Source organism: Carcharhinus amblyrhynchos, chromosome 4 (assembly GCF_965287045.1).
Source record: "Carcharhinus amblyrhynchos chromosome 4, sCarAmb.v2.hapA, whole genome shotgun sequence".
NCBI classification, from domain to species: Eukaryota; Metazoa; Chordata; class Chondrichthyes; order Carcharhiniformes; family Carcharhinidae; genus Carcharhinus; species Carcharhinus amblyrhynchos.
The window spans coordinates 74,243,609-74,271,577 of record NC_137327.1 but is presented as its reverse complement, the minus strand read 5'-3'; the positions used below and the strand labels follow the sequence as shown (position 1 = coordinate 74,271,577).

At 44.0% G+C, this 27,969-nt stretch overlaps 1 protein-coding gene across 4 annotated transcripts in view; it reads left to right on the top strand.

The window, feature by feature from the left end:
- LOC145342118 (sodium- and chloride-dependent neutral and basic amino acid transporter B(0+)-like) overlaps positions 1-27,969 on the top strand; it is a 68,740-nt gene that overhangs the window by 34,625 nt on the left and 6,146 nt on the right. For 3 of the 4 annotated variants that reach the window (XM_080187354.1, XM_080187353.1, XM_080187356.1), the window contains 8 exons: positions 283-415; positions 1,113-1,253; positions 7,993-8,221; positions 9,803-9,928; positions 11,153-11,271; positions 16,557-16,656; positions 22,123-22,232; positions 22,323-22,493. In XM_080187354.1, the coding sequence (XP_080043480.1) occupies positions 283-415; positions 1,113-1,253; positions 7,993-8,221; positions 9,803-9,928; positions 11,153-11,271; positions 16,557-16,656; positions 22,123-22,232; positions 22,323-22,493 (1,129 nt within the window). The remainder of the gene's footprint in view (positions 1-282; positions 416-1,112; positions 1,254-7,992; positions 8,222-9,802; positions 9,929-11,152; positions 11,272-16,556; positions 16,657-22,122; positions 22,233-22,322; positions 22,494-27,969) is intronic. The other variant, XM_080187355.1, reaches the window with a different exon arrangement.

Below are 27,969 nucleotides of genomic sequence, written 5' to 3'. Positions count from 1 at the left end.
TTCACTACAAATAATTCAGTTATATCTTTTGCAGTGATGCATTAGGCTACCCAGATTATTGAGGATGGGTTATTTGTGGAGCTTCATCCTCCAGTTAGTTATTTAATTGTCCTATACCATTCCCAGCAGGATATACCAGCACTGGAGAGCTTAGACTTAATCCATTGGTTGTGAAATCACTTACCTCTGCCTGTCACCTGCTGCTCTTGTATATTTTTTGAATGGACAGTGTGTGTAATCAACAGAGTCATCATACAAGATATTTTTTGTCATTTTTTTCAGTAAAGTGGTTTTAAGCCGTTCCAGTTCAATGGATGAGACTGGGGAGGTGGTCTGGTATTTAGCTCTCTGTCTGCTCCTCACCCGGCTGATTATTGGGGCAGCATTATCGAAAGGAATCAAATCTTCAGGAAAGGTAAAGTGATTGGTGATTAATAAAGTTAAAGCTAGTGACAAAGTACAGATTACTGTAACAGTAAAACTAGGATTTATGAATCATTTCTGAATTGGGCTGGTTAATCTCATGGTGATGTTAACAATGATTCTTTGGAGAGTGGGAGATCCAGAATTCATGAACACTTTCAGGCCTGAGTGAGATCTGAAGATCTTTCTCCTGAGTGGAAGAACGGCAGCAATTTCCCCAAACCCCTGAAATGTGGCCCTCATTCAAAGGGTTTCAGTCACTGATACAGGGTTTTTTGGGTAAATTTCCAATTGCTCTGGAAGGCTGGGCAGGACTGGCTCAGTGATTGTGCAGATTAGGGTCAGGGCTTTATTTGGATGAAGTGAGATTTGTCTGGACAATGAGAATGACAAAGAAACCTGTGAAGTAAATGTGAGGAGTGAAATATATTCATCCACTAAGTTCAATTCTCCTGTTTAAATCTGTTACTTTTCTGATTATAAGCATAAATAAGTTAGAATTATGCTATTTAAATTGTGTATGTCAGTGTGAATTTTACTTTCTATGTAAGCTAGTATTCCTCCAATTCTTTTCTGCTTCATTCCCTGCTTTGATTATAATTCTGCTAGTTTACTATTCAATTGGGTTCAATACTGTAAATGTTATACAGTAATACAGGAAAATCTAACAAGCTCCTCTCCATGGTCAGGTGGTTTATTTCACTGCGACATTCCCGTATGTGGTTCTGACCATCCTCCTGATCCGAGGTCTTACCCTGGAGGGAGCCGATAAAGGCATTGAATTCTACATTGGAAGCCAGTCAGACTTCTCCAGACTGGCTGATGCAGAGGTAAATACAACAATACAATTGAATGAATTTCAAGTCTATTTTTTAGCTGTTGCATTTGACATTTCAATTATTTAATTTGTAAATAGTTGATACATCCATATTAAGAGTGCACCCTTTTGGGTTATATTCAAACACAGGAAAACATATTTCAATAATTCTGATTACTTAGTATAAGAGTCTGACATATTAACAGGGTTAACGTGAGACTGAGTGCAATACCGCCCGCACAGTGATGTAAGTAGGAACCTGATTCAAGCCCAGGTGGTATTGAGCAGAAATAGGGAAAGACCTAAATATCGAAACAGCCCCTAGCCTGTACCCTTTACTGTACATGTTGAAATAGTTCTACATGTTAGTAAAGACTTGCAGACACCTAATGAAGACAGCAAAAATTTCTTTAAGAGGCACAATTTTGTAACCAGCATCTTCCAAAACTGTGGTACCTAGGGACCAAAAATCTTCAACTTTGCTAAAATGCTGAAATAACTCAATGATGGAAGATTAAGAAAAGATTTAATTGAAAGTTCTGATTTTAGAGAAATGAAGATGCTGTAGTGAAAAGGCATGGAAGCTGAAGGTAGAGATTTTACTTCAGCAGAAGACTCCATTTAATCTCCCTTGCAAATCCAATTGTAAAAAGCATGGAGTTCAAATAGCCTTTCAGCTGAGTAAATTTTTTTTCTAATTCAATATCAGAGGTGTCATTAAAGAAGAGCCCATCACTAAAACCCAATACCCCTGTTAGATCACCAATGTGTGGCCTCTTTTTTTCTCACCGACACTTCCCTTTATTTATTTATTTCCTTTGGGAAATAATGGGAAGTGGTGGGTGATTCTGAGCTGATTATCAACTCATTGAATTGCCTTATGAATTCTCCTTCTGTGGTTAACATTCCTGGACTTGAACTGGAGATAGGGGTGCTGTCGCTGTTCCACAAGTCCTGGTGCCTTTGAATTCATAAGATAAAAATAAAGAAATATTTCTTTAAAGCTCTGGGGAATGTTGTAACAGTCCAACTCAGAAATCTTTAAATTTGAACAACTGATTACTTGGTATAACAAACTGTGGAATGAAAGAGGTCAGTACAGCGCTAAGCCAGGCAGCCATCATTAAGAGTTTTAGTCAAGAAACATGCTATCTTAGTATTGCATGGTCAGCTAAAAGCAGCAAGCGTGTGAAATCCCTTTGTCTCGGTGTTAATGGTGACATCATCTGGAATCTTAAGAAAATTTACAGTGAAAACTTAAAATGTTTTTTTAAAAATTATCTTCCAACATAATTCTTCAATTTAAAATCCTCTGGACAGTGCACACATCTCGTTTTAACATTTTTGTGCAGAGTTAAATGTTTAAAAAAGAAACTGGTTACTGTAGAGTCATTCTTGGATGGGATTTAAAGCTGTAACTACATAAAAATATTAAATGACAATGGATCAAAAATCCTACTCGCCTGAACAGTTTTCACTTATCCAAGGACCAAATGTGCCATCTTTGCAAAGTGACTTTTCATATTACTGGAGTACATCAGGTCTCTGTAAAAAATAAAATGGAAGGAAGCCTAGATTACTGTATTTTTATATTGGGGTTTGCTAACTTAGCGAAACCTGTTATCCGAATGAAAGCCGTTGACGGATCCACAACCAGCCTCAAGAACTATTAACTGCCCTTGATAAATATTTTAATCTTCAAGCTAAGGAGAGGCATAGGGGGAAGACCAGCACCTGAACATGCCCATGAGGACACCAGAGAGGCAGGGAACTTTTCAGAAGTTCCAAAGGTACATATCTTTTTGAAGACCCTGACATGTTTCTAGAACTGCCATCAGCTGTTATGAATGACAAGGAAACAGCCCTGTAATAGGCAGAGCAAGAAGGAACAGAAGTAAATACTGAAAATATTTGCACCAAAGCGGAAATGGAAGATTTGAAGCACAAGATTTAAGTGGAGTATATAGTTTTGAAAATGCATGATAGACTGAAGCCTTCAATGAGTCAAATTGTTTGAGCTCTGAAAGGCAGGTTTGTGTGTGTGTGATCTAATGCTGCAAGTTCGAATGTGTGTGACACTGAAGGAGAAAAACCACCCGGCAGCAGCACCCCTAAACTCTCTCTGACTTTTGGGCCAATCTTACCATTGCGCCCACCTGGCTGATGGGCAGACTGAGCCAATAGGATCGCAAAATCAGGCTGGGCCTGCTATCGATAGTAGAGGCAGTGACAGGAAATCTGCACAGGTGCAATTTCTTGCTGCTTGTGATCTTACTGGCACCAAGATACTTGGCAAGGTCAACTTTGAGCAAGACAATGGTACGAGGCTGATCTCAATATTTAAAGCACATTTAAACGTGATTTAAATATTGTGAGCGAAATTGGGATGTTATTGTTCAGGCTCACTTGCCTTTGTGGCCTCACCAAGGAAGGTTCTCTCCAGCGAGGATCACATTTGGTTTGGCCCCCATTAATGGAGACCAGATGTGATGGCCTAGCTGGTAAGACCAAAGGCCATTGAAGTTCCTTGGTAAGTCAGGGGCAGAGGGGGGCTGCCCCTTGGGCAGCGCCAGCCTGCCACTGTGGTAGTGGCCACAAAATACTGGGCCTGCTATAGATAGTGATGGGAAATCTGCACAGCTGCAATTGCACCCATTGCTGCTGCCAGCTGCAGGCTTTTGCATAATTTAGGCCTTAATTATTTTGCATAATTTAGCACCTCCCCCCCCCACACACACACACACAAACTGGCAGATTCCAAGTTTTTCCTCATTTTTTGATTGTTAGGTAATATTCAATTTTTAACTTGCCCAAAAAATGGCCTAAATTTCTCCCATTTTTCATGTTTGGCATCTTAAATTTTTTTGGTAAGATGAACCCTGACAGCTGCAAAGGAAATGGGGAAGTTTCTCAACTAAACTGTGGAATACTGGAATCTCAAAACTAACTATTTGCCTGCTGAAGTTAAATGGGCTCCCTTTAAAACATAAATACTGAGACTCAGAAGATATCTTCAAAGGAAGAAATCCTTTTAGAATTAATCTTGTTACGACAAACAGTATGGATTGAATGAGAAAGGGGTGTCAGTTCATCTGTCCTCACCCAGGGAGCAACAATATTTGAGGATTCTTGTACATGGTAACACATTTGGGGAACATCACCTGGGGATCAGTCACAACAGAAGAAAGCTTGGAAAAACATTATGGGCCTGATTCGCCTGTTTTGAAGCTAAATGCCCATACTGGCTGGAAAACAGGGTGTTTCCCATTGGTGTTGGTAGCGCCTTTCACTTGGGAAGTGCCCACCTGAAAGATGCAAATAAGCTCATTTTGAGCACTCCATTAGCCAGCTCTGCTGTTCCATGACCAGGCTGCCATTTTTAAATGACAATCTGATCTCTGCACTTGGAGACAGGTCCCCCTTCATGCAAAAGATTAAATGGTGCCCCCACATTGATCAGGGAAGCACCATCAACCCATCCCCAAAGAGTGACATCCTCCCCCCACCACCCACAAATAACGGGTAACCCCCTCCAAACCACACAGGCACGAGGGTGACCCAACCCACCCCTGCCCCCACTCAGTCCCCACACCCCTCAGGCCCAACTATACAGCCCTCATGCTCCCTCAAATCATAGAACCATAGAAAATTACAGTTCAGAAACAGGCCTTTTGGCCCTTCTTGTCTGTGCCCAACCACTTTTTGCCTAGTCCCACTGACCTGCACTTGAACCATATCCATCCACATCCCTCTCATCCATGAACCCATCCAAGTTTTTCTTAATTGTTAAAAGTGACCCCGCATTTACCACTTTATTTGGCAGCTCGTTCCATACTCCCACCACTCTCTGCGTGAAGAAGCCCCCCCTAATATTCCCTTTAAACTTTTCTCCTTTTACTCTTAACCCATGCCCTCTGGTTTTTTCTCCCCTAGCCTCAGTGGAAAAAGCCTGCTTGCATTCACTCTATCTATACCCATCAAAATCTTATACACCTCTATCAAATCTCCCCTCATTCTTCTACACTCCAGGGAATAAAGTCCTAACCTATTCAATCTCTCTCTGTAACTCAGCTTCTCAAGCCCTGGCAACATCCTAGTGAACCTTCTCTGCACTCTGTAACTAAGTGACCAAAACTGTACACAATACTCTAAATTCAGCCTCACCAATGCCTTATATTTACCATAACACTCTAACTTTTATGCTCAATACTCCGATTTCCTCCCACATTCCTGCAAAATCCTCCCACACATTCCCGCTCCTCCCTCAGACACCCCACTCAGCATTCCTTCAGGCCACGTGCATTGAAATGCCAACAATGCACTGCCCCTTGCAGCCTGGCACCAATCACTTTGGGCCCTCAGAGGGGTCCAGGCAGCAGGTCCAGTGGCTATTTGCATCTCTGCTGCTGTTAGACTATAGAGGAAAGCCCCCTCTAGAGTCTTAGGTGTTGGGTGGGTTCAGACTGGGGAGAAGGGTTGACTTTGTCATTCTCCACTGGAATGGGGGTGTCACAGCTGCACTGCCCCTTCTAAACCTGGCAGACCTGAAGATCGTCTCTGGAATAGTGATTTGAGGCAGCCCTATGATCAATTTCTGCATTCCTGCCTGTCAGCTGTCAAATTTCTGAAGTGGGCAAGTAACTTTAACCTCCTGTTAGGATATTAAATCATCGCAGTACTCTATTCTGCAGCAGAGATTTCCAGTTTCTCCCCGTCAGAACTGCAGGTGTGAGCAGACCTCGTTGAAGTCAGCTGACAGAGAGGAGGTATTAATTTCACCTATGGGGTGGAAGAGGGATGGGGTTCCAGTCTGCCCAACTGTGCATTCAGCCCCAGTGCATGCACAGCTTTAATTTCAAGTTGCTGAGGCTTCCCAGCAAGCAGAAATCATTGAACCCTCTCTACTGCACGTGACCCCTTTAATCTGTAAGAAGTACAACCTCATAAAAGATTCAGCTGTCAGATCAAGGGATTTCTATCCACCTCCAACTATTTCTGTTTATTTTGATTTCCCTTCACAGTAACTCATTGATCCTGACGGCAATGTTGACAGAGTCCAATACTGCTTGATACTCTGTGGTTTCACTCCCTATCAGGACCCAGATAGATTGGATCAAGACTGGGGGCGGGAGGTGTAGTATACAATGATCTGGCACTTACAGGGTTAATGTGGGACAAAGTCCAGAACCATCTACACAGTAACGTAAGAACACATATGACCCAGACCCAGGGATCAGTGTGATGTTCAGCAGGGGCTGGTAAAAACAAAACATGGAGATAGCTCCAGGACTGTACCCCTTACTTCTGGCAAATTGTTTTAAAGATGCATTAGGATTGAATGGTCAGGATGCGATTAAAAAAGGCATTGTGTAAGATATGAGTAAAGATGTGAAAAGATGAACAGAATGGAGGGGGTGTGATGGGCTTGGATCAGAGAGGTAGCAGTGAGATGGAATTGATTGAAGTGGGATCGGAAATGGCAGGATGTGATTAGAGGAAGGAATTGAGGAGGAATGCAACTAGATGAGATTGATAGAGTGGATAAGAAGTCATGAAGTGGTAAAGGAAGAAATAATGCATGATGTGTTTGGGTGAGATGAGATTAAGTGGGATTAAATCAGAAGTGGGGATGTTCGCTAACTGCACAACGTTCAGCGCTATTTGCAATCTCTCAGCTACTGAAGCAATCCATGTTCAAATGCAACAATACCTGGACAATATCAAGGCTTGGGCTAATAAGTGGCAAGTGACATTGATGGCAATCGATCAATAAATCTCCCACTGTCAACAGCCTTGGTGTTACCATAGACTAGAAACCCATCTGGACTTGCCACATAAACACAGTGGCTTCAAGAGCAGGTCAGAGGCAAGGAATACTGCAGCAAGCAAATCAGCTCCTGACTCCCCAGAGCCTGTCCACCGTCTGCAAGGCACATGTCAGGAGTGTGATGGAGTACTTCTCACTTGCTTGGATGGTACAGCTCCCACAACACACAAAAAAGCTTTACGCCACCGAGGACAAAAGAATCCACACCCCCCACCATCAATGCTCAGTAGCAGCAGTATATACCATCTACAAGATGCACTGCAGAAATTCACCAAAGATCCTTAGACAGCACCTTCCAAGCCCATGATAGCTTCCATCTAGAAGGACAAAGGCAGCAAATACATGGGAACACCACAACGTGCAAGTTCCCCTCCACGCCACTCACTATCCCGACTTGGAAGTATATCATTGTTCCTTCGCAGTTGCTGGATCAAAATCCTGGAATTCCCTTCCTAATGGCATTGTGTATCAACCCACAGAACATGGACTGCAGCAGTTCAAGAAGGCAGCTGACCACCACCTTCCACCAGCAATGCCCACGTCCCACGAATGAATAAAAAACAAATGGGGCATGATGGGATGAAATGCAATGACTGTATATATTTTTGGAGCACAATTTGTTTTAGCAACATGTTACAAATTGATTCATAAAATTACTGAGGAAAGAAACATCAGTTTACCTGTGCAGGCTAATTAGTGAGTGATATGTGTTTGATAACACATCAAAGAACAATTACAACTATAGAAAGGTATTGCTGTTAAAAAAAAGGATCCTATCGAGAAATTAAATTAAAGCATTGGGTCTTCACCAGAAAGCATGACAATGAACAGCATTAATGCATCGTTCATCTTGTTTTACCTACCACAGTTGAAAGAATTCAAGAAAGTATCCTGGTGCTGATTCATTCTATCTCCTATTTCCTAGGTTTGGAAAGATGCTGCAACACAAATTTTCTTTTCGCTTGCTGTATCTGTGGGAGGTTTAATAACACTCTCATCCTACAGCAAATTCCATAACAACTGTTACAGAGACACCATCATTGTCTGTGTTGCTAATTGTGCTACGAGTGTGTTTGCTGGATTTGCCATCTTCTCCACCCTTGGACACATGGCTCATGTACAAGACAAGCCTGTTTCAGACGTTGTTCAGCCAGGTAAACTAGAACTCTTTGAAGTTAATCATTTTATTACATGTGAGATCAAAACTGATCCAGTGTTCTGACACAATAATCGATACTTAGTGCACAACAGTATTTCTGGTGGAAAGTGTTTTCGAGCTCTGAAGTACCAAACAGCTCAATGGTGATGGTACTACAGATACTGTTCCCCTTATCTGACATCCCAAATTCTGGAAAGGCCTGAAAACCAAGTGCTGCCCTTTAAACCAATATCCAAAACAGGTACTGCTGTCCATTGTATCCAGACTGTGACTGGCTGATTCCCCTGCTTCTTACAAGCCTTCTGTGAAGGCTCAAAGTAGTCAATATTCTTATGTTAACTATACAGGGAATTGCATGAAGTCTCAAAGTAGCATTATACTTTTACTATATTGTATAAATTCAAATGAAAGACCCAGATACTGAAAATACTAACATTCTGGCACATGCCTGATTTAGAACTTCCCAGATACAGGGTCCAGAACCTGTGTGGCACAATGATGGGAGCTGAATAGCAAACTAGAAAGTTTGGAGATTATCTGACTTGTTGTTCAATCTATTCCATTAAATGTGAGGAATTTGAATCATATAGAATGTCACAGGACTAGTGGTTTTCATTATAAATACACACATATTGCTTAGCTGAAAATTTTCAGTGTTTCTGACCTGCTGCCACAAAGAGTGGGAGATCAATGATACCTGTGTCACAACAAAGGGAAAGACTTAGATTTATTTAGCATCTTTCATGACTATTTTGCATCCAATCAGTACTTTTCCTACATTACAGAAGCAACACCTCAAATGTGACTACCAATTTGTACACAGCATACTCCCACAAATAAAACCATAATAATGACCAGATTTATTTTTCTGGTTTATTGAGGAACAAGTATTGGCCGGGACATTAGGGTTAACTCCTTCATTCTTCTTCATAATAGTACCACGGGATCTTTGCTTTCACCAAAGAGAGCAGATGGGATCTTGGTTTAATGTCCCATCCACAAGTGGCACAGCTGGAATACAGCACTCCCTCAGTACTGCACTGGAGAGCCACCCTTTTATTTTTACTCGTCTCTTGAGTAGAACTTAAACCGAAATCCTTCTGACCCAAAGGTACTATCAGCTGAGCTGCAGCTGACACTGAAACAATGCATCTTATGGTGACCATGCACAACAATTTCTTGCCTTTCCACCTTCAGAGATTGCCTAACCCTACCCTGAGAGGCCGATATAGTGCTCTAAATTGACCATGTGAGTATAGGCTCCATCCCAATGCACATATCCAAGAAATCTCACTATAACATCAAAGTAAATGGATTCCTGCCTGATTTTGTGGTGTTAAATAGTGATCTGCTAGAATAGTCACAGACTTTTGAATCCGAGGTGTATTAAATGGAAACTTATCCAGCAGTCAACTTGATGAACAGAAAAAAAGGTCACAACATGAATAGAAAAAAGGTCCAAATTCACTGGGAAAAGCAAGATAGATCTCCGCAATTTGAATTCTAACTTATTTAATAATTACAGTTTCTCTCTTTGTATCATTAATTTTACCATATTGATTGTATCTACTGGTAGGTATTGGTTTGGCTTTTGTTGCCTATCCAGAGGCTCTTGCACATTTGCCTTGGGCACCTTTATGGTCCATTTTATTTTTCTTCATGTTGCTCAATTTGGGACTCAGCAGTCAATTTGCAGATTTTGGTGAGTATCTTCATAAATCATCTCTGTCAAACATTTATTAAAGGAAAATTATAAATGTATGATTTCATAAAAGATTGCAGATATCTAATTTCATAATTCATTTGTTTTAGAAAATTACTTTTACCTTGAGCCCTAGCCAGAGATGGGATGTCTACAATTATTTCAGTAAAAGATTTAAATTAGTTATGTCGTTCTCATGTCTAAAAAAAAACTAAAGGCATCTTGTAAGTGGAACCAGTAAGCTTGGAAAGGAGTCAGTTAATAATAATTGCAGGTGCATCCAAGAATGGAGTATGTACAAAAGAAACTGAAGATGTTGGTAAGTATTTGTTCAGTAATGTCACCTACAGTAATTTCTCATCTTTGTTACAGTCTCTAGCAACTGCTAACATTTAGAGAGAATGTCAAACATCCATTGATTAACTGAAAGAATTGCATCACAAGATTTCATATATTAAAACAAAATATTTTGTCATACATTAAAAATATTGAACAAGGTAAACACTACTGATTCAAAACTAAATTGTAAAGGCTGAGATTTTTAAGCCCTATTATATTTGTTATCACCACCCAAGAGTGCACTTAATCCATTGCAGAGTTTTAAGGATTCATTACTTCTTCTTCGGGACTCAACCAAGGTATCAGTATTGGTCTTTTAGTTTGACAGTAATGTTAGAGTGAGTGATGTGTTCATCATGATGTTACTGATTGTGGTTGAATATATTTCCATTGCTGCTGAAGGCTCACCATGCCTCATGAATGCCCAGTTTTGATTAATTCTGAGACTAATCCATTTGGTATGGTGGTGTTGCCACATAACTTGAAGGTCCTCACTGTGAAATGGGCTTTGGGGCCATAAGGAGTGTGCTGTGTTCTCTGTGATTGAAATTGGCATGTACAGAGGCAATTGCAACAGGCTGATTGGTGAGCACAAGGTCAAGTACATTTTTCCTTCTGCTTCGCTCACCATTGTCTGCATGCTTAGTCTGGCAGATATGTCATTCAGGATTCAGACAGTTCAATCAAGAATGGTGTGACCAAATCATTCTTGGTGCTGGACATTAAAATTCTGTGCCCTTGATACCCTTAGTATTTTTCCATGTGGTGATTAACATGCAGCAGCACAGTTCCATCAGTTGAGGGAGGGTTGTTGATAATAATCTGGGATTGTGGAATCGTGTAAATTATAAAGTGCTGACCTCAATTAACTTTCTTTTTCATCAGAAACAATTATAACAGCCCTGTTGGACCAGTTCCCAAAGTTTCTACGTTCAAAACGCCTTTACCTGATATCTGGCGTTTCCTTGTTATTTTATTTGCTTGGCATTTTACTGGTAACACAGGTATGTTATCCTTTAATAGCTTGTGATATTTCAGCCTGTATCATTAATTATAACACAATGAAGTCTGAAATTTCAGAACATTATGTAATTTAAAAACAAACTTGAATATCAGTCATGTTTTTTCCCTTCATTTAACAACATTTTTTATTCATTCATGGGATGTGGTCAGTGCTGACTAGGCCAGTATTTATTGCCTAACCCAAATTGCTCTTGAGAAGGTGGAAGCCAACTGCCTTCTTGAACCATTACAGTCCACATAGTGCAGGTACATGCACTATTAGGGAGGGAGTTCCAGGATTTTGGCCCAGCAATAATGAAGGAATGGCACTATATTTTCAAATCAGAGTAACAGGTTGGCAGAGAACCTCCAGGTGGTGGCATTCCCGTATGTCTGCTAGCTTTGTTCTCCCAGATGATAGTAGTTGTGGATTTCAAAGTTGCTGCCCAAGGAACTTTGGTGAATTCCTGCAATGAATGTTGTAGTTGGCACACACTACTGACACTGCATGTCAGTAGTGGAAGATGTGAATGTTTGTGGATGACATACCAATCAAATGGGTTGTTTTTTCCTGGATGGATTTGAGCCTCTTGTTTGGTGTTTGAGCCACATTCATTCAGGCGAGTGCAGACTATATGTCTGACTAGTGCTGTTAAGGTGGTGGATAGGCTTTGGGGAGTCAGGGGGCGAGTTAGTCGATGCAGGATTGCTAGCCTCTGACGTGCTCTTGTAGCCGGGGTATCATATGAATAATGTAATTGAAATTCTGGTCATTAGTAACCACCAGGATGGGGAATTCAGCAAAGTCCATTGAATGTCAGGGCAATGGTTAGATTTTCTCTTGTAGGAAATGATCATTGCCAGGCACTTGTGTGGCATGAATGTTACTTGCCACTTGTTAGCCCAAGGTCTTGCTGCATTTGCACATAAACTGTGCAAACATCCCTACTTCTGATGAAAGAAAGTTCACTGATGAAATGAACTGATGATGATTGGGCCAAAAATACTACACGGAGGAGCTCCTGCAATGATGTCCTGAAACTGATTATTGACATCCATCGACAACAACCATCTTACTTTGTGCCAGGTGTGACTCAAGCCATTGGAAAATTTTCCCTCTGATTCCCACTAATTTCAGTCTTGCTAGAGCTCCTTCATGCCACACTAGGTCGAAAGCTGATTTGTCACCAAGGTGAGTTACCTTCACCTCCCTAAATAAAAGTAAGTTACTGTGGATACTGGAAAAAAGCTGAACTAAAGGTGAAGTGAGCGTGAAATCAAAAGAGAAAATGCTACAAACCTCAGTAGGTCTGGAAGCTTTAACAAAGGGTTGTCTGGATTCAAGATATCAACTATTTTCTCTTTTCACAGATACTGCCAGGCCTGCTAAGATTTTCCAGCATTTTCTCTTTTGGTTTCACGCTCACTTCACCTTTAGTTCAGCTCTTTTGTCCATGTTTGAACCAAGGCTGTAATGAGGTCAGGAGCTGAGTGATTCTGGTTGAACCCAAACTGAGCGCGGGTGAGTAGGTTATTGCTAGACAAATGCCACTTTGACAATGCTATCGATGACCGCTTCCATCATTTTATTGATGATTGAAAGTAGACTGATGAAGCAGTAATTGGCTGAGTTGGATTTATCCTGCTTTGTGTGTACAGGATACTTGGGCAATTTTCCATATTGCTGGGTAAATGCCAGTTTTGTAACTGTACTGGAACAACTTGACTAGGAGCATGGCAAGTGAAAGTTTAGAATTAACTGATCTTTTCCCATCTGCTAAAAGAGATGAAACTTGGCTTTATTAGATCCTGTGAATCAGATTTACATTGCTTTCATTCAACATTGTTTGATAAGTCTCACTATGTAGAGATGCGCACTTTGGAAAATTTTCATTTCACTTTATCTCCATTTATAATGCCCTCATCTTTAAGTCAAAGATTTGAGCCTTGCAAATTCAAATAAAGGATTCAAGCACAAACAAATAAATTATGCTGACTTGTCACAGTGGTGGCCAGGGGAGTCCTGCATTGTCAGATGTGCCATCCTTTGGATGCTCCATTAAACAGAGGCTCATCTGCCCATTCAAATCCAGAAATCCAGGCTTCTGTGGGGCTTTAAATGCAGAGAGTCAGATAAAGAGCTGGGAAATCAGAAGTACCATTACAAATTAATTTAAAGGTGTTTCATGTGGAATATTTGTTATTGGATGTATGTTAAGACATATTTTATCTATTCTGCACATACCAGTGGTAATGTTAAATTTTGCTTCTTGCTATTTACAACGCATAACTTTTATCTTTTCTTCTTGCTGTTTATCAATCTTCACCTGTTACCTTGCACTAAGGAAAATGGTTGTGGTAGTTGGAAGTCAACCATCTCCATTCTAGGACATCACTGCAGGCATTCTTCCGGATAGTGACCTCAACCTAGCCATCTACATTTGATTTGATTTCTTGTTGTTGCATGTGTTAGTATACAGTGAAAAGCATTGTTTCTTACACACTTTACAAACAAAGCATACCATTCATAGAGAAGGAAAGGAGAGAGTGCGGAATGTAGTGTTACAGTCATGGTTAGGATGTAGAGAGATCAACTTAATCTGAGGTAGGTCCATTCAAAAGTCTGATGGCAGCAGGGAAGAAGCTGTTCTTGAGTCAGTTGGTACGTAACCTCAGACTGTTGTATGTTTTTCCCAACAGAAGAAGGTAGAAGAGAGTATGTTCAAGGTACATGGGTTACTTGATTATGTTGGCTGCTTTTCCAAGGCAGCAGGAAGTGTGGGTAGAGTCAATGGATGATGAGAGACTAGTTTGCATGATGGACTGGGATTCGTTCACGACCTTTAGTAGTTTCTTGTGGTCTTGGGCAAAGCAGAAGCCAGACCAAGCTGTGATACAACTGGAAAGGATGCTTTCTCTGACATATCTGTAAAAGTTGGTGAGAGTTGTAGCAGACATGCTCAATTTAGCCTCCTGAGAAAGTAGAGGCACTGGTGGGCTTTGGTAGCCCCGTGCCAACACTTTCTATAGTGTTGGCATGGGGACACCAGAACAAGTGGTTGGTGATCTGGATACCTAGCAACTTGAAGCTCTTGACCATTTCCACTTCATCTCTGAAATGACCTGCCTTCCATTTAAAGTCAGAAGTGATGATGTCTGCTGATGTTTGGCACCATTCACAACTTCTCAGACTCTGAAGCAGTCCATGTCTAAATGCAGCAAGACCTGAACAAAATCCTGGCTTGGGCCAAAGTAGCACTTAACATTAGAGCAACACAAATGCCAGACCATTTCCAATGAGAGAGACTCAAACCATTGCCACTTCACATTCAATTACATTATCATTGTTGAATCCTGCACTATCAGTATCCAAGGGGGTTGCTAATAGCCAGAAACTGAACTGGACTAACCACATAAATACTGTGGCTACAAGAGCAGAGGCAGGGAACCCTGCATCGAGTAACTCACCTCCTGACTCCTCAGCCTGACCACCAACTACAAGGCACAAGTCAAGAATTTAATTGAATTCTCTCAACTTGCCTGGATGCTCCAATAACACAAGAAGTTTGATACCATACAGTTCAAACATCCTGCTTGATGGGCATTCATTGGGTCTGATTTTACCATTTTTATTCTAAGTGCTGAGTCTGGGCTTAATTCAGATCCGACTTAAAAATCTACATTGGGCGCTCCCATTTGCAGTCAGCCTGAAAAAGAATCTCCAGTCCCATTTGGGCTGTGGGTGGGGCTTAGCACAGCTGGAATGGTTGGAGCTCTGAACTGCCCATGCACAGTAGGAAAAAAATTTGAAAAAACGCATCTGTGTCAGATCACTTCCAGGCCACAAAAAGCGGCCCGGGAGCAAAGAGCGGGAGTGATGGCCCAATACACACATCACTGTTCCCCTTATCTACCCACCCCTGCTACCCAGACCAATTGCGACCCCTGCCCCCTCCCCCCCCTCCCCCACTGCCTGCAGAGTGGCAGTGAATCCCTCTGCCCCCCCATCCCCTTCCAGAGATCCATCTGCGCCCCTTCCCCAACCAGTGAGTGATCAAACCTCTACCTTCCCCCACCAGAGATACATGTTACCCTCCTCCTCTCCATACTCCCTCCACCCCACCACACTGCCAGAGAATAGTTTGGCTTCACTCACCATCCCCCCACCCCCCGCCTCAGAACGTTCTGGCCTCACCCACCCCCTACTGCCCCCTGCCCCCCCCCACACCAGAGGAACATCTGACTCGCCTTCTCCTTGTTCCCCCCCCTGACCCCCACACCCTCCCAACCCCCCACCCCACCCTGACCCCACCCCCCGACCCACCACACCCCCCGACCCCATCCCCCCGACACACCCCCCCGCCTCCCCCCCCCGCCCCACCCCAACACCCCCAACACCCCCCCAACCCCAACCAGACAATGACTTTTATTCAGCAGGTTTATTTTGGTGCGATACTGGATCGGCGAATGTGACGGTAAAGGGGGAAATGCTGATGAAGTTGGGCGGGCAGTTCAGTAATTCAATTGAAGTACGTGCAAATACATTTAAATTGCTGTTGCGCCCGTTTCGGGCATGAATTGGATCGCTGCCATTCCCAGGTTTCAGTAAAGTGGCCATCTGTGTGGACGTGGGCGTGGATCGTGTTAATGGCCACATACCCGACTTTACCACGTTTTCACGCCTGCCCGACACAATGGTAAAATAGGGCCCATTGTCTCCACCATTGATGAACAGTGGCAGCAGTATGTACCATCTACAAGATGAAGTGCAGAAACCCCCAAGGCATTTCCAAACCCACGACTGCTACCATCTAGAAGATCAAGGGCAGCAGGCACATGGTTACACCACCACCTGGAGTTTTCTTCAAGTCACTCAGCTTTCTGACTTGGAAATATAACACTGATCCTTCTCTGCGACTGAGTCAAAATCTTGGAATTCACTTATAGCACTGAGTGTATTTACACAGACTGCAGTGGTTCAGGAAGACCTCATCATCTCCTTCTCTTGGAGAATAAGGGATGGCCTATCCAGTAATGCCCACATCCTGGAAATGAATAAACATTCTTGAAGATTCGAGGTAAAAAGAATACTTTTTTTGCTTCCTGAATACTTGCATAGTTCATGCTACTAGCACTTGCTGTATTTCGTTGGTAATGGAATGTTCTGTTAACTGGTGTTTTTGATTACCTAGCAAGAAAAATTCCCCACGCAAGCCAGGTAATAATGATTTTATTGTATTATGTTTTATATTTGCGGCATGTTTTCTGATCTTTCATTTCTTGCTAGGCTGGGATTTACTGGATAAATTTAATTGACCATTTCTGTATTGGATGGGGTCTCATTGCATCAGCTCTGCTGGAAATCACTGGTCTAAGCTGGATATATGGTAAATGCAACAGGAAAAGCATTCAATTAAAATAATGTTACCATATAGGTTTTCATGGGGAAAATTTCAACTGGGTATAAAACTAGTTAATTATCATTAACATTAATTTTAATAGAAATGGAAGAAAGGTTACCATTAACAACACAATTTCACTCAGGAAGCAAATAAAAAAAATCAACCATCCTGTCTGCTCAGAAGGAAGAGAAATGTATTGGGTGATAAGATGTGAATAGTTCTTCACTGGGAACACAAGTACACTCTTTAGCTATGAAGGATATTTTCCTATTTAATTCCAAAAGCCAATATATGACAGGTAATGTCTTTTGTAATAAAATGGTAAATTCTGGAAATAATTAGCATGCCAGACAGCTTCTGTGGAGAGAAACAGAGCTAACTTTTCAGATGAAGAAGATCTTCAGCATCTTTCACTCAGGATCCTCTTAGACTTGCTGGACTACACCTGACTGTTGAAGAAGGTTTTGCTGCAGCCATTTTCTTACCAATTGCTGAAACAGTTGTTGCCCAATTAATTTGATCTTGATTTGACCATTTGACTCAAGTCAGCTATTAGTTTCTCCTAATAATCAAGGCAGGTGAAACAACAGAACAAGTTCATGTATTCATGATGTTTCTCGTGACTGCCTTGAATCAATTTTCTATTCTTCAGCTCAGGAATGAGAACACTATTTGATAGTCCAGCCTCCCCCATTCCGATAACATCCATCTCAGTGTAGAACTGAAATAGAGGACTTTCCTCACATAAGCACCTGTTCTGTAAGATTTGTACAACCATTTTACCAAGATGGGTAATCAGATTGATGGCAGGGAATAACTTACTCAATTTGTTAGAACTCACATAGTATGAGATGAATGAGGGAGATGATAGGTAGCAGAGTGGTAACGTAACTGTAGCTAAAACCAGCTGGACTGATATTCCAGAAACCGGAGTTCAAATTTCAAAATAACAGCTTAACTAATAAATCTGAAATGAAAATCTACTCTTGTTATTGATAAGGCCTTAAGACATAGGAGCACAATTAGGCCACCAGGCCCATCAAATCTGCTTCACTATTCAACATGGTTCATCTTTTTCTAATCCCCATTCTTCTGCCTCTTCCCCATAACCCTTGATCCCCTTATTAATCAAGAACCTATCTATCTCTGTCTTAAAGACACTCAATGACCTGAACTCCACTGTCTTCTGTGGCAAAGAGTTCCACAGATTCACCACTCTCTGGCTGAAGAAATTCCTCCTCATCTCTCTTTTAAAGGTTTGTCCCTTTAGCCTGAGTTTGTGTCCTCTGGTTCTAATCTTTCCCACTATGGAAACATTCTCTTCATGTGCGCTCTATTCAGGCCTCGCAATATTCTGTAAGTTTCAATAAGATCCCTCCTCATCCTTCTAAACCCCAATGAGTACGGACCCAGAGTCCTTAACCATATCTCATACAACAAGATCTTCATACCAGGGATCATTCTTGTGAACCTCCTGTGGACCCCTCCCAAGATCAGTACATTCTTTCTTAGCTATGGGGCGCTCAAAACTGCTCACAATACTCCAAATGGGATCTGACCAAAGTCTTATACAGCATCAGAAGTACTTCCTTGCCCTGCATTCTAGCCCCCTCGACATGAAGGCTAATGTTGCATTTGCCTTCTAACCGCCGACTGAACCTACATGTTAACTGTAATCGGATCTTGAGCAAGTCCCTTGGACTTCTGATTTCCTCAGAATTTTCCCATTTAGAAAATAGTCTATGCCTCCGTTCCTCCTTTTAAAGTGCATAACCTCACACTTTTCCACATTGTATTCCATCTGCCACTGCTTTGCCCAATCACCTAACGTATCCAAGTCCTTCTGCAGCCCTGCTGTTTCCTCAATACTACCTGTCCCTCTACATATTTTTGTATCATCTGCAAACTAAGCAACAACGTCTTCAGTTTCTTCTTCCAAATCGTTAATGTATATTGTGAAAAGTTGTGGTCCCAGCACTGACCCCTGAGGCACACCAGATGCCATTCTGAAAAAGACTCCTTCATTCCCACTCTCTGACTAAAACCTGGTGTTGTCAGACTTTTTACTGTGTTTCTGCCAGTCAGCCAGTCCTCTATCTGAGCCAGGATCTTACCCTTAACACAATGGGCCCTTAAACTATTTAACGGTCTCCAATGCAGCACCTTATCAAAGGCCTCCTGGAAATCTAAATAAATCATGTTCACTGGTTCTCCTTTATCTAACTTCCTTGTTATTTCCTCAAAGAACTTCAACAGATTTGTCAGACATGACCTCCCCTTGACGAAGCTGTGTTGACTCATCCTATTTTATCATGCGCTTCCAAGTACTCCACAATCTCATCTTTAATAATAGACTCTAAAATCTTGTCAATAACCAAAATCAGGCTAAGCGGCTTATAATTTCCCATCTGATGCCTCCCTCCCTTCTTAAACATAATCATGGAGCCACACATCTCTATTTCATGAATATCATTTAGGGAAAGAAATCTGGTCTACATGTAGCTCCAAACCCTAAAAGCCACGTGGTTGACTCTTAACTGACGAGTCCAAAGTGTTAGCAAGCCACTCACTTGTATCAAACTGCTGCAGAAAAGTTAAATAAGAACAGAACCAGATGGATCATTCAGTTTTGACCACAACACCAGAAACATCTACAGGACAATCTGTCCAACTGGCTCTGAAAAGTCCTGACTAACATCTGGAAACTATGTCAATCTTGGAAGAAATATCCCATTGACCAGTCTAGAAACAGCCTGAAATTGTCGCAGTCACTGAAACAGGGCATCAGTTCATGTGCAAGGAAACATCCAGCTGATTAAAATCTATTGCACTCTCTCAAGCAATGGATCAATATTCCTACATATTGAACACCAATTAAAACAAGTACTGAGAGTGTCAAGGGCACAGAATATAGTTTTCCTCAGCAAGGAATGTCTCAGTATGACCACTACTGGCAGACTTGGCTGAAACATTTACCAACTACCATATACTGGCCCTTTGGTAAATGATGGAAAGAAAGCTTGTTAACAGAAAGGAAGCAAAGAGTTGGCATAAGTGGATCCTTTTTTGATTGGCAGTCAGTGACTAGTGGGGTTCCACAGGGATCTATGCTAGGAGCACAACACATCAATGATTTGGAAGAGGGAATTGAATATATTATCTCCAAATTTTGCAGATGATACAAAGTTAGGTGGGACAGTGAGCTGTGAGGATAATGCAAAGATGCTTCAGTGTGATTTGGACAGGCTGATTGTGTAGGCATATGCATGGCAGATGCAACATATTGTGCATAAATGTGAGGTTATTCACTTCAGTAGCAATAATAGGAAAACAGGCCAGATGGATCTCTGGTGGGGAGGACGGTGGGTGTCCGCTGCTATCTGCGGGCGATCAGTGGTGGGGTGGGGGGGGCGGTGGGGCAGAGGGTTGTGATGGGTCTGGGTAGTGGGGAGGTGGGTGGATAAGGGGGACAGTTATGTTGTGGGGGTGGGACGATATCTGTGTGCGAGGGCCTTCACTCCTGCTTTTTGCGGCCAGGCTGCTTTATCCGCTTCTTGTGGCCCTGGAGCAATGTGACGGGCACGTTTTTCAATTTTTTTTTCATGCCGCATGTGCAGTTGAAGGCTCCGATTGGAGCTGCAGCGTTTCAGGCGCAATAAGCCCTGTCCACAGCGCAATTCAGATCCGCGATTTTTTGTTCAGGCTGAGTGCGTATGGGGGTGCCTGGGGACAGTTTTCCAAATTGGATCTGAATCACGCCAGATCCAGCCCCGATTTTACCATTTTGATCTGGATTTGGCGTGATTCAGATCCAAGTTGTAAAACTGTTCTCAGGAACTCAGCCTGAAAAAGAAATCATGGGTCTGAATTGCCCTGTGAGCGGGGCTTATTGCGCCTGAAACACTGCTACTCCGACTGGCTCCTTCAACTGTGCTTGCGCAGTGAGAAAGAGATTTGAAAAATGCGCTCCTGTCATATCGCTCCCGGGCTGCAAAAAGCAGGTAAAGCAGCCTGGGAGCGAAAAGTGGGAGCAATGTCCTCCGCAGACACCGTCTCACCCCCACTACATAACTGTTCCCCTTATCCACTCATAACCCCTCCACTACCCAGGCCAATCGTGAACACCTGCCCCCTTTCCCCTCTACCAATCGCCCACAGACCAGACATCCATCTGGCCTCTCCCTCCACCATCACCAGTGAACGATTGGGCCTCCCCCCCACCAGAGACACATCTTACCCGTTCCCCCACCCCCCCGCCCCTCCTGCCCCCCACCAGAGAGCGATCCATCCTCCATCCTCCCTCCCCCCAACCAGAGAATGATCAGGCCTCCCCCCGCCACCAGTGATCCATCTGGCTTTCCCTCACCAGAGAATAATCTGGCCTCCCTCCTCTCTCTCCCACCAGTTGGAGAATGATCTGGCTCCCCCCCCCACCAGAGAATGATCTGGCCTCCCTTCTCCCTCCCTGCCACCAGAGAACAATTGAGCCCCCCTCCTCCCCCCCTTCCTCCCCCTCCCTCCCTCCCATTGATTTGAGTCAGAGAGCCATTGGAAGCTCTGAACTTATCTCTTCAGAAGCTGGAGCACCTGAAACAGACCTTTGCTGAGCAGGTCTATTTCGTACCAAATCTGGATGGGCGAACATGGTGGTAAAGGGGGAAATGCTGGTAAAGTTAGGCGGCAACCAATTAATTCAAATGCATTTTGTGCCTTGGTAAAATGGGCACCTGCGTGGGTGTGGATCACGTTAATGGCCTAACACCCGACTTTTCGGGCATGACACAATAATAAATTCGAGCCCACTATGTATAAAATCATTGAATCCTATTGTAGCATTAGCACATGTAGAACTGCTTAGGATAAACAAAACCACCCAAACAATCTCAAATTCAGATAATCATTTTATGAGCCTGGGCTTACAGCCAAGCATACACAATAACATTGTTTAGACAGATAGAGAAAGCTGTTAACTTTCCTTGATAGCTATTTCTCCATGATCTCTTTTGCCAACATCTCAAAATTAATTTGCATAAGGCTTTGAGGTGTGTCAGAGTTAAAGCTTTCATTAGCGATACTTTAATGGCCTGTTTTATATTTGAATATGGTTTTTGGAATAGTAATTCTTTTCAAAAGATTTGTGAGTGGATGTTTTTTAAGCTGTTCTACACATACCATTTTAAGCAAGGAGTATGCAGCAAAGAAAAAGGAGACAATTGCATTTATATATCACATACAATATATTTCCAAGGCACTTCACATATGCTTTAGCAAGAAGAATTTAAGACCAAACCTTATTGAGATATTAGGACATAATTTATTTGTCCTATTTGAGATCCTGAGTGATCTGTTCATTAGTGACACACAGCACAAAATAAATTTCTACAGCAAACAAATAGCCCTGAAAACAAGACAAACCAAGTGATTGTGTCTTTAATTTCTTGTTGTTCACAGGGGTAAACAGATTCATCAAGGACATTGAGATGATGATTGGGAAAAGGAGTTGGCTCTTCTGGCTGTGGTGGAAAGTGTGTTGGATTTTTATCTCTCCATGTTTGCTGGCGGTAAGCAGAGGTTACATCCTTTTGTAATTTATGCTGCAATTACTTTATCATCCTGTTTCTGATCTTGCTTTGTATAATTATTCCACTCAGGTAATCCTAATCTGGTCTTTAGTAACATTTGCCACACCAACATATGGATCTGTTGAGTACCCAGTCTGGGCAACAGCATTTGGCTGGTGTCTGATCATCTTCAATATTATGTGGATCCCCATTGTCGCCATTGTGAGAGTTATTCAAGCTGACGGCGCCACCTTGTATCAAGTAAGGAAACACGTCCAAATCTTTCAAAGAATAAATAGAAGAAATTCTGACAAAGACTGCTGATGCTCACCATACTTTCAATGGACGATCACCTGAAAGTTAGATAGTTGGTGTAAGCAATCATTTTCAGTGAGTTCCATGTTTTTCTGGAAATTCTGCTATTTTGCAGCCAAATTTCCTACCTTCCTGAGGCAGTCAGCAGTTCCCACCACCTTAATGACAAAAATAATAACCAAACCTTTTTTTGCTTGGAGAAAATGAATATTGCCATTACACCGAGCTGTGACAGAGAGCTTTTGAAAATGATTAGCAGAGAGAAAATTATCAATCACTTGGATGGTCAACAGAGATTTGCTGAGAGAAGAATGGTGGGGTGCAAACCAAATGATTCATGTCCAACGAATCAGTAGTTTATATTTCATGTTTGATAATAGGATGTATCTCAGGTGCTATTTGAGAGGCTGGAAGTGTGCCATCATCATTAATTTCTTGGCAACTGTTACAATTCCAGCTTGTTTTATGACTGGACAAGTCAGATCTTAGGATAGAACTAGGCTTGATAGATCTTAACTTTTATTATTTTGTTTAGAAATATGCCATTTTGATTCTCAGTGCTGAATCTGGGCTCAATTCAGATCCACCTTAGAATTGTTCCCAGGCGCCCCGATATGCACTCAGCCTGAAAAAAAGTCACGAGTCTGAATTGCGCTGTGGACGGGGCTTATTGCACCCAAATCGCTGCAGCTCTGATTGGAGCTTTGAACTGCGCATGCGCAGTAAGAAAAATTTGAAAATTGCGCTGCTGTCACATCGCTCTCGGACCGCAAAAAGTGGATAAAGTGGCCTGAGAGTGAAAAACGGGAGCAATGATCCTCACAGACATCGCCCCATCTGCACAACATGTGAGATTGATCACAACTCTCTGCCCCTCTTTCCCTCCCACAGATCGCTCTAGAATGGCAGGAGACCCTCCTGTCACCGCCCCCCCCCCCCACAGGGGTCCATTTGGCCTCCCTCCCTCCCCTACCCCCCAGAGAATGATTGGGCCTCCTTCCTCCCCTCCCCTCCCCTCACCAGAAAACAATCTGGCCTCCCTCCTTCCCCCCAAACCAGAGAATGATTGGGTCCTCCTCCTCCCTCCCCACCTCCCACCCCTACCCCCCACCACCAGACTTGCATCTGACCCGCCTCCTCCTCCCTTCCCCCACTCTCTAGAGAATGATCTGACCCACCTCCCTCCCCCCCACCACCAATTTGAGACAGAGCCATTGGAAGCTCTGAAATTACCTCTTCAGAAGCTGGAGCGCCCAAAACAGACCTTTGCCGAGCAAGTCTGTTTTGCGTCAAACCTGGGCACACGAACGCGATGGTAAAGAGGGAAATGCTGGTAAAGTTGGGTGGGCAGCCCATTAATTCAATTTAAATTGCCATTGTGCCCGTTTTGGCTGTAATTCAGATCACGGCCATTTTCGAGCCTTGGTAAAGTGGGCATCTGCGCGGACGCAGGCACCAATCACATTAATGGACTCACAGCCGACTTTACCTAGTTTTCACGCCCGAAAACAGGCACGACACAATGGTACAATTGGGCCCGCAGAGTGCTACTAAACAGGCACAGGAGTGAATTTTCTCATTTTGCCACGAGAATCCGAGCGTGCGAGAGGTGGACCATGGAAAGGTCTGTTGACCTCGGGTGGGATTTTCTGGTTTCGGAGTGAGCATGACCAGAAAGTCCTGTTCACAGAGTCCATTGATGAACTTTTAACAAAAGCATAAAACATTATCAATCAAGAAAGGATGAAATATATCAATCTCCTCCTCCCAGTTACAACTATACCTTTGCATAAGCATATGCACAATCTTTCTTACATTCTTAATGTTCACAGTAAATACACAGTGCATGTAAACCGGCTTTGTCCAAGGTATAGCCCACGGGCAGATGTAGCTGGTGGTTGGGGGAATGGGGGTTTGTGACTCAAGGGAGCATGTGGCTGGAGGAATGGTGGGATCCGTAAATCTGGGGAGCATGTGGCTGGGGGAATTGGGGATCCGTGATTTTGGGGAGCATGTGCTTGGGGGAATGGGCAGCAAGGACAATGACTGTTGATGGGCTAGGGGCAAGCAGCGTTCCTTAACCTCTACCTGCGTTCCTCTCCATTTTCAACCACCCTCCCCTTCAGTCTGTCTTTTGTGATCAATCTTGCTGGTATTTTGGTTGCTGCTGGAGGTGAGGAGGAAGAACTGGAAGAAGAACTGTGGTCACAGGAGGCCTGGGCCTTATCACTTGCAGGAGTAGAGGAGATGACCACCAGAGGCAGGAGGTAGCCGCCATTCACCTTGGGGGGTGAATTGGGGGGGGTGAATGGGGGGGTGGGGGGGGAGCGTGGATGGGGGAGGGGGGTGGGGGGTGTGGATGGGGGAGGGGGGTGGGGGGTGTGGATGGGGGATGTGGGTGGGGTGGGGGATGGAGGGTGGTGGGGAGGGTGGTGGGGCGGTGGGGGGGGCTGGGGGGATGGTGGGGGGTGGGGGGGGTTGAGGTGCAGTGAAAGGAGGAAGTGGAGACACCAGCAGTTCCGTGCATGAATGTCATTTGAACAAATGTCGGACACTGTGTGCCGCTGACAGCTGTGCCTCCAAAAGGAGACAGTTCAACACCCGTGCAACCTGTTGCAGGACCTGGCACCTCGGGCAGAGGGGACACCCAGTCTCAGTGGCTGTCAAATTGATGGCTGCGCCGAACTTTTATGCAACTGGCTTCTTCCAGACCCCTCGCAGAGATATATGTGGCATTTCACAATCAGCTGTTCACACCTGTGTCAAGCAGGTCACTCAAACTCTGTATGCCTGGGCTGGGCAGTATATCAAATTTAACCTGGACCAGGCCCATCAGGAAGACCGGGTTGCTGGATTTGCAACCATTGTGGTGATGCCTCATGTACAGGGGGCCTTCAGTTGCACCCACTGTGCCATCAAGGCCCCCTTGCAGAATCCATGAAGATTCATCAACAGAATGGGTTTCCACTCCCCAAATGTCCAACTGGTGTGTGGCCACAATATGTACATTATGCACGTCTGCCCCAGCCATCCAGGCAGTGTGCGTGACAGCCTCATTGTCAGGAGCTCAGACACTCTGGAGGCAGTTGAGGAGGACCCCAGGCTGCAGGTATACCTTGTGGGTGATTTGGGTTACCTGCTCGGACATGGCTGATGACGCCTGCGTGGGGGCCTGTGACTGATGCGAAGACCCACTATAATGAGGGTCATGTAGCCATCCGCCCAATAGTGGAGAGGTGCATCGGGCTCCTCAAGATGAGATTGGACCGATCTGGAGGGGCCCTACAATACAGCTCCCAGATTTCTTCCTGCACTTGCACAACTTGGAACAGCAGAAAGATGAGCTATTGGAGGAGGAGGAGGATGTGAAGACTGACCAGCCGGGTGTTGCTGGGGAGGAGTTGCCCAGTAGAAGGAGGAGGAAGAGCATGAGGAGGAAGAAGAGAAAGATCATGTCAAGGACACCATCCAGGTGCTGGAGGGCTGGCAGCTCAAATGAGACATGCGAGGAGGCTACAGAAGCCCTGATCACTAGGCAGTTCAGTTGCTAGGGGCCTGCGTCTGTGGGTTCCATCATCACCCCACCCCAAAGTACTTCTATCTCTTGCAACATGGTCACGCCAGAGTAGTGGGCCTGGGTACGCTGTGTTAGAGAGTTTCTTTGGCAGGCAGGAGGGTGATGACAACTTGCTAAGCACCATGATGCCCTGGTATAAACTAGTTTGATTCCTATTGGAGATCTGCATGCACTCTGGCATCTGGGCTCACATCTGTGTAGTGGGTAAAGGATCTGAAACTCCCATACAGGGCCCCTGGGATGGGTGGGATAGGGAAGGAGAGGAAATCGCTCGTGGGCTCCAGGGAACCAACGGGCTCCTTTTCTCAGTGACACAGCATTAAGGGGACTCCCCAGATGACATCAACATCAAGCAACCCTTCGGTGATCATCTATGGAAGAGAATTCCTATTCAAGACAAATCAGTCACAGATGGGTGATGAAATACAATTAAATAATTGCAATAAAAGTGTTCAAAAAAAACTTACAACATCAGAACTTGTGAACAGAAAATGTTTAGATGCTTAATGATCTTTCAAACTAGTGCAGCCCTTCACTCGTACCATTTTAGTTCAACTACAGCTTCCTAATCTTACATGGCCTACCAATATGTCTTAGTGACTACCCAGAATGTACTTCAGAGATGGAGGTGGCCAGCTGCCTACCATGCCCAGTGGCCTGTGATGCATGTGGTGGGTGTCCTCTGGAGGGTCTGGACCTTGAAGCCTCAGGCCTGTTTCCAGATGTCTAGGATGTTTCCATGATACCCTCTTCATTCTGCTGCCCTTAAGATGCCCTGGTGTCAGGAAGGGAGGAGTCAAAGGTGGATCACTGGCTACAGTTCCCTGGCTGGAAGGCCCCAGCATGGGCTCGAACCCTTCCTCTTTGCTTGGGGTTCCAGTGGGCCCTGGGACACTCCATGGGATTGCGATGCTTCTGCAGTGAGCTCCAGAAGCTCAGGTGTCACCTGGCCCTGCCAGTCCTGGAGGACTACCTGTGTCCTACCCATGGTGGTCGAGCCCTGTGTGATGGCCACCTGTCAATGGCCGCAGCAAGTGCCCTCTGAGACTAGGCCACACTTTTCAGCCTCTCAGCCGTGTCCCTCTGTGAGTGCTGTCCCGCTGGGTCTCCTGCAAGCTCTTGAGCCTCTCAGCCATGGGTCACGGAATCTTGAAAAGCCTATTCAGCCCTTCAGCTGTGGCCCTCTGGGACTCTGTTGTGGCCTGCTGTGACTCAGCCATGGTGAGGATTCCCTACCCTAGGTTTTCCACTGCAGACACCATCCTTGCAGTGTTGACCTGGGAACCATGCAAAATAGGCATGCCTGCTCTGCCTGAAAGCTTTGGGACTCCTCCCAACAGCCTCGCAGTCGGTCTAGTATTGCCATCAGCCCCTTTTGCATTTCCTGGCTCTGTTGCTGCATCTCCAGCAGCTGAGGGAGAAGTGATCTCAGAGGCCCAGCATGCCGCCTGAGGTCAGCTGAGTCCTCACCCCTGGCAATCCTCCACTCAGACATTCCCTCCTCCACCTGATGTACATTATCAGATGTGGTGCACACCAGAGAGTGACCCAGAAGCCTTACCACTCACTGAACCCACCAAAGTATCAGTATCTGGGATGGTAAGTTGTGAGGTGGAAACTGACGCTAAAATGGTGCCACTATCGGGGGTCCCTTCACCTATATTCGCTGAGGACTTGGCTGAGCTGTCTGGACCAGGATGGGTGGGAGCTGCAGTAGGGGCTTGAATTCAGATTGCTCTGGGGTGTCCAGATCTATTCCTGCAACACAAGACACAACGTCAATTACAAGGGAGAGAGGAACATCCTGCAAAATACGTGATTCACATTTCTCCATTGAACATAGAA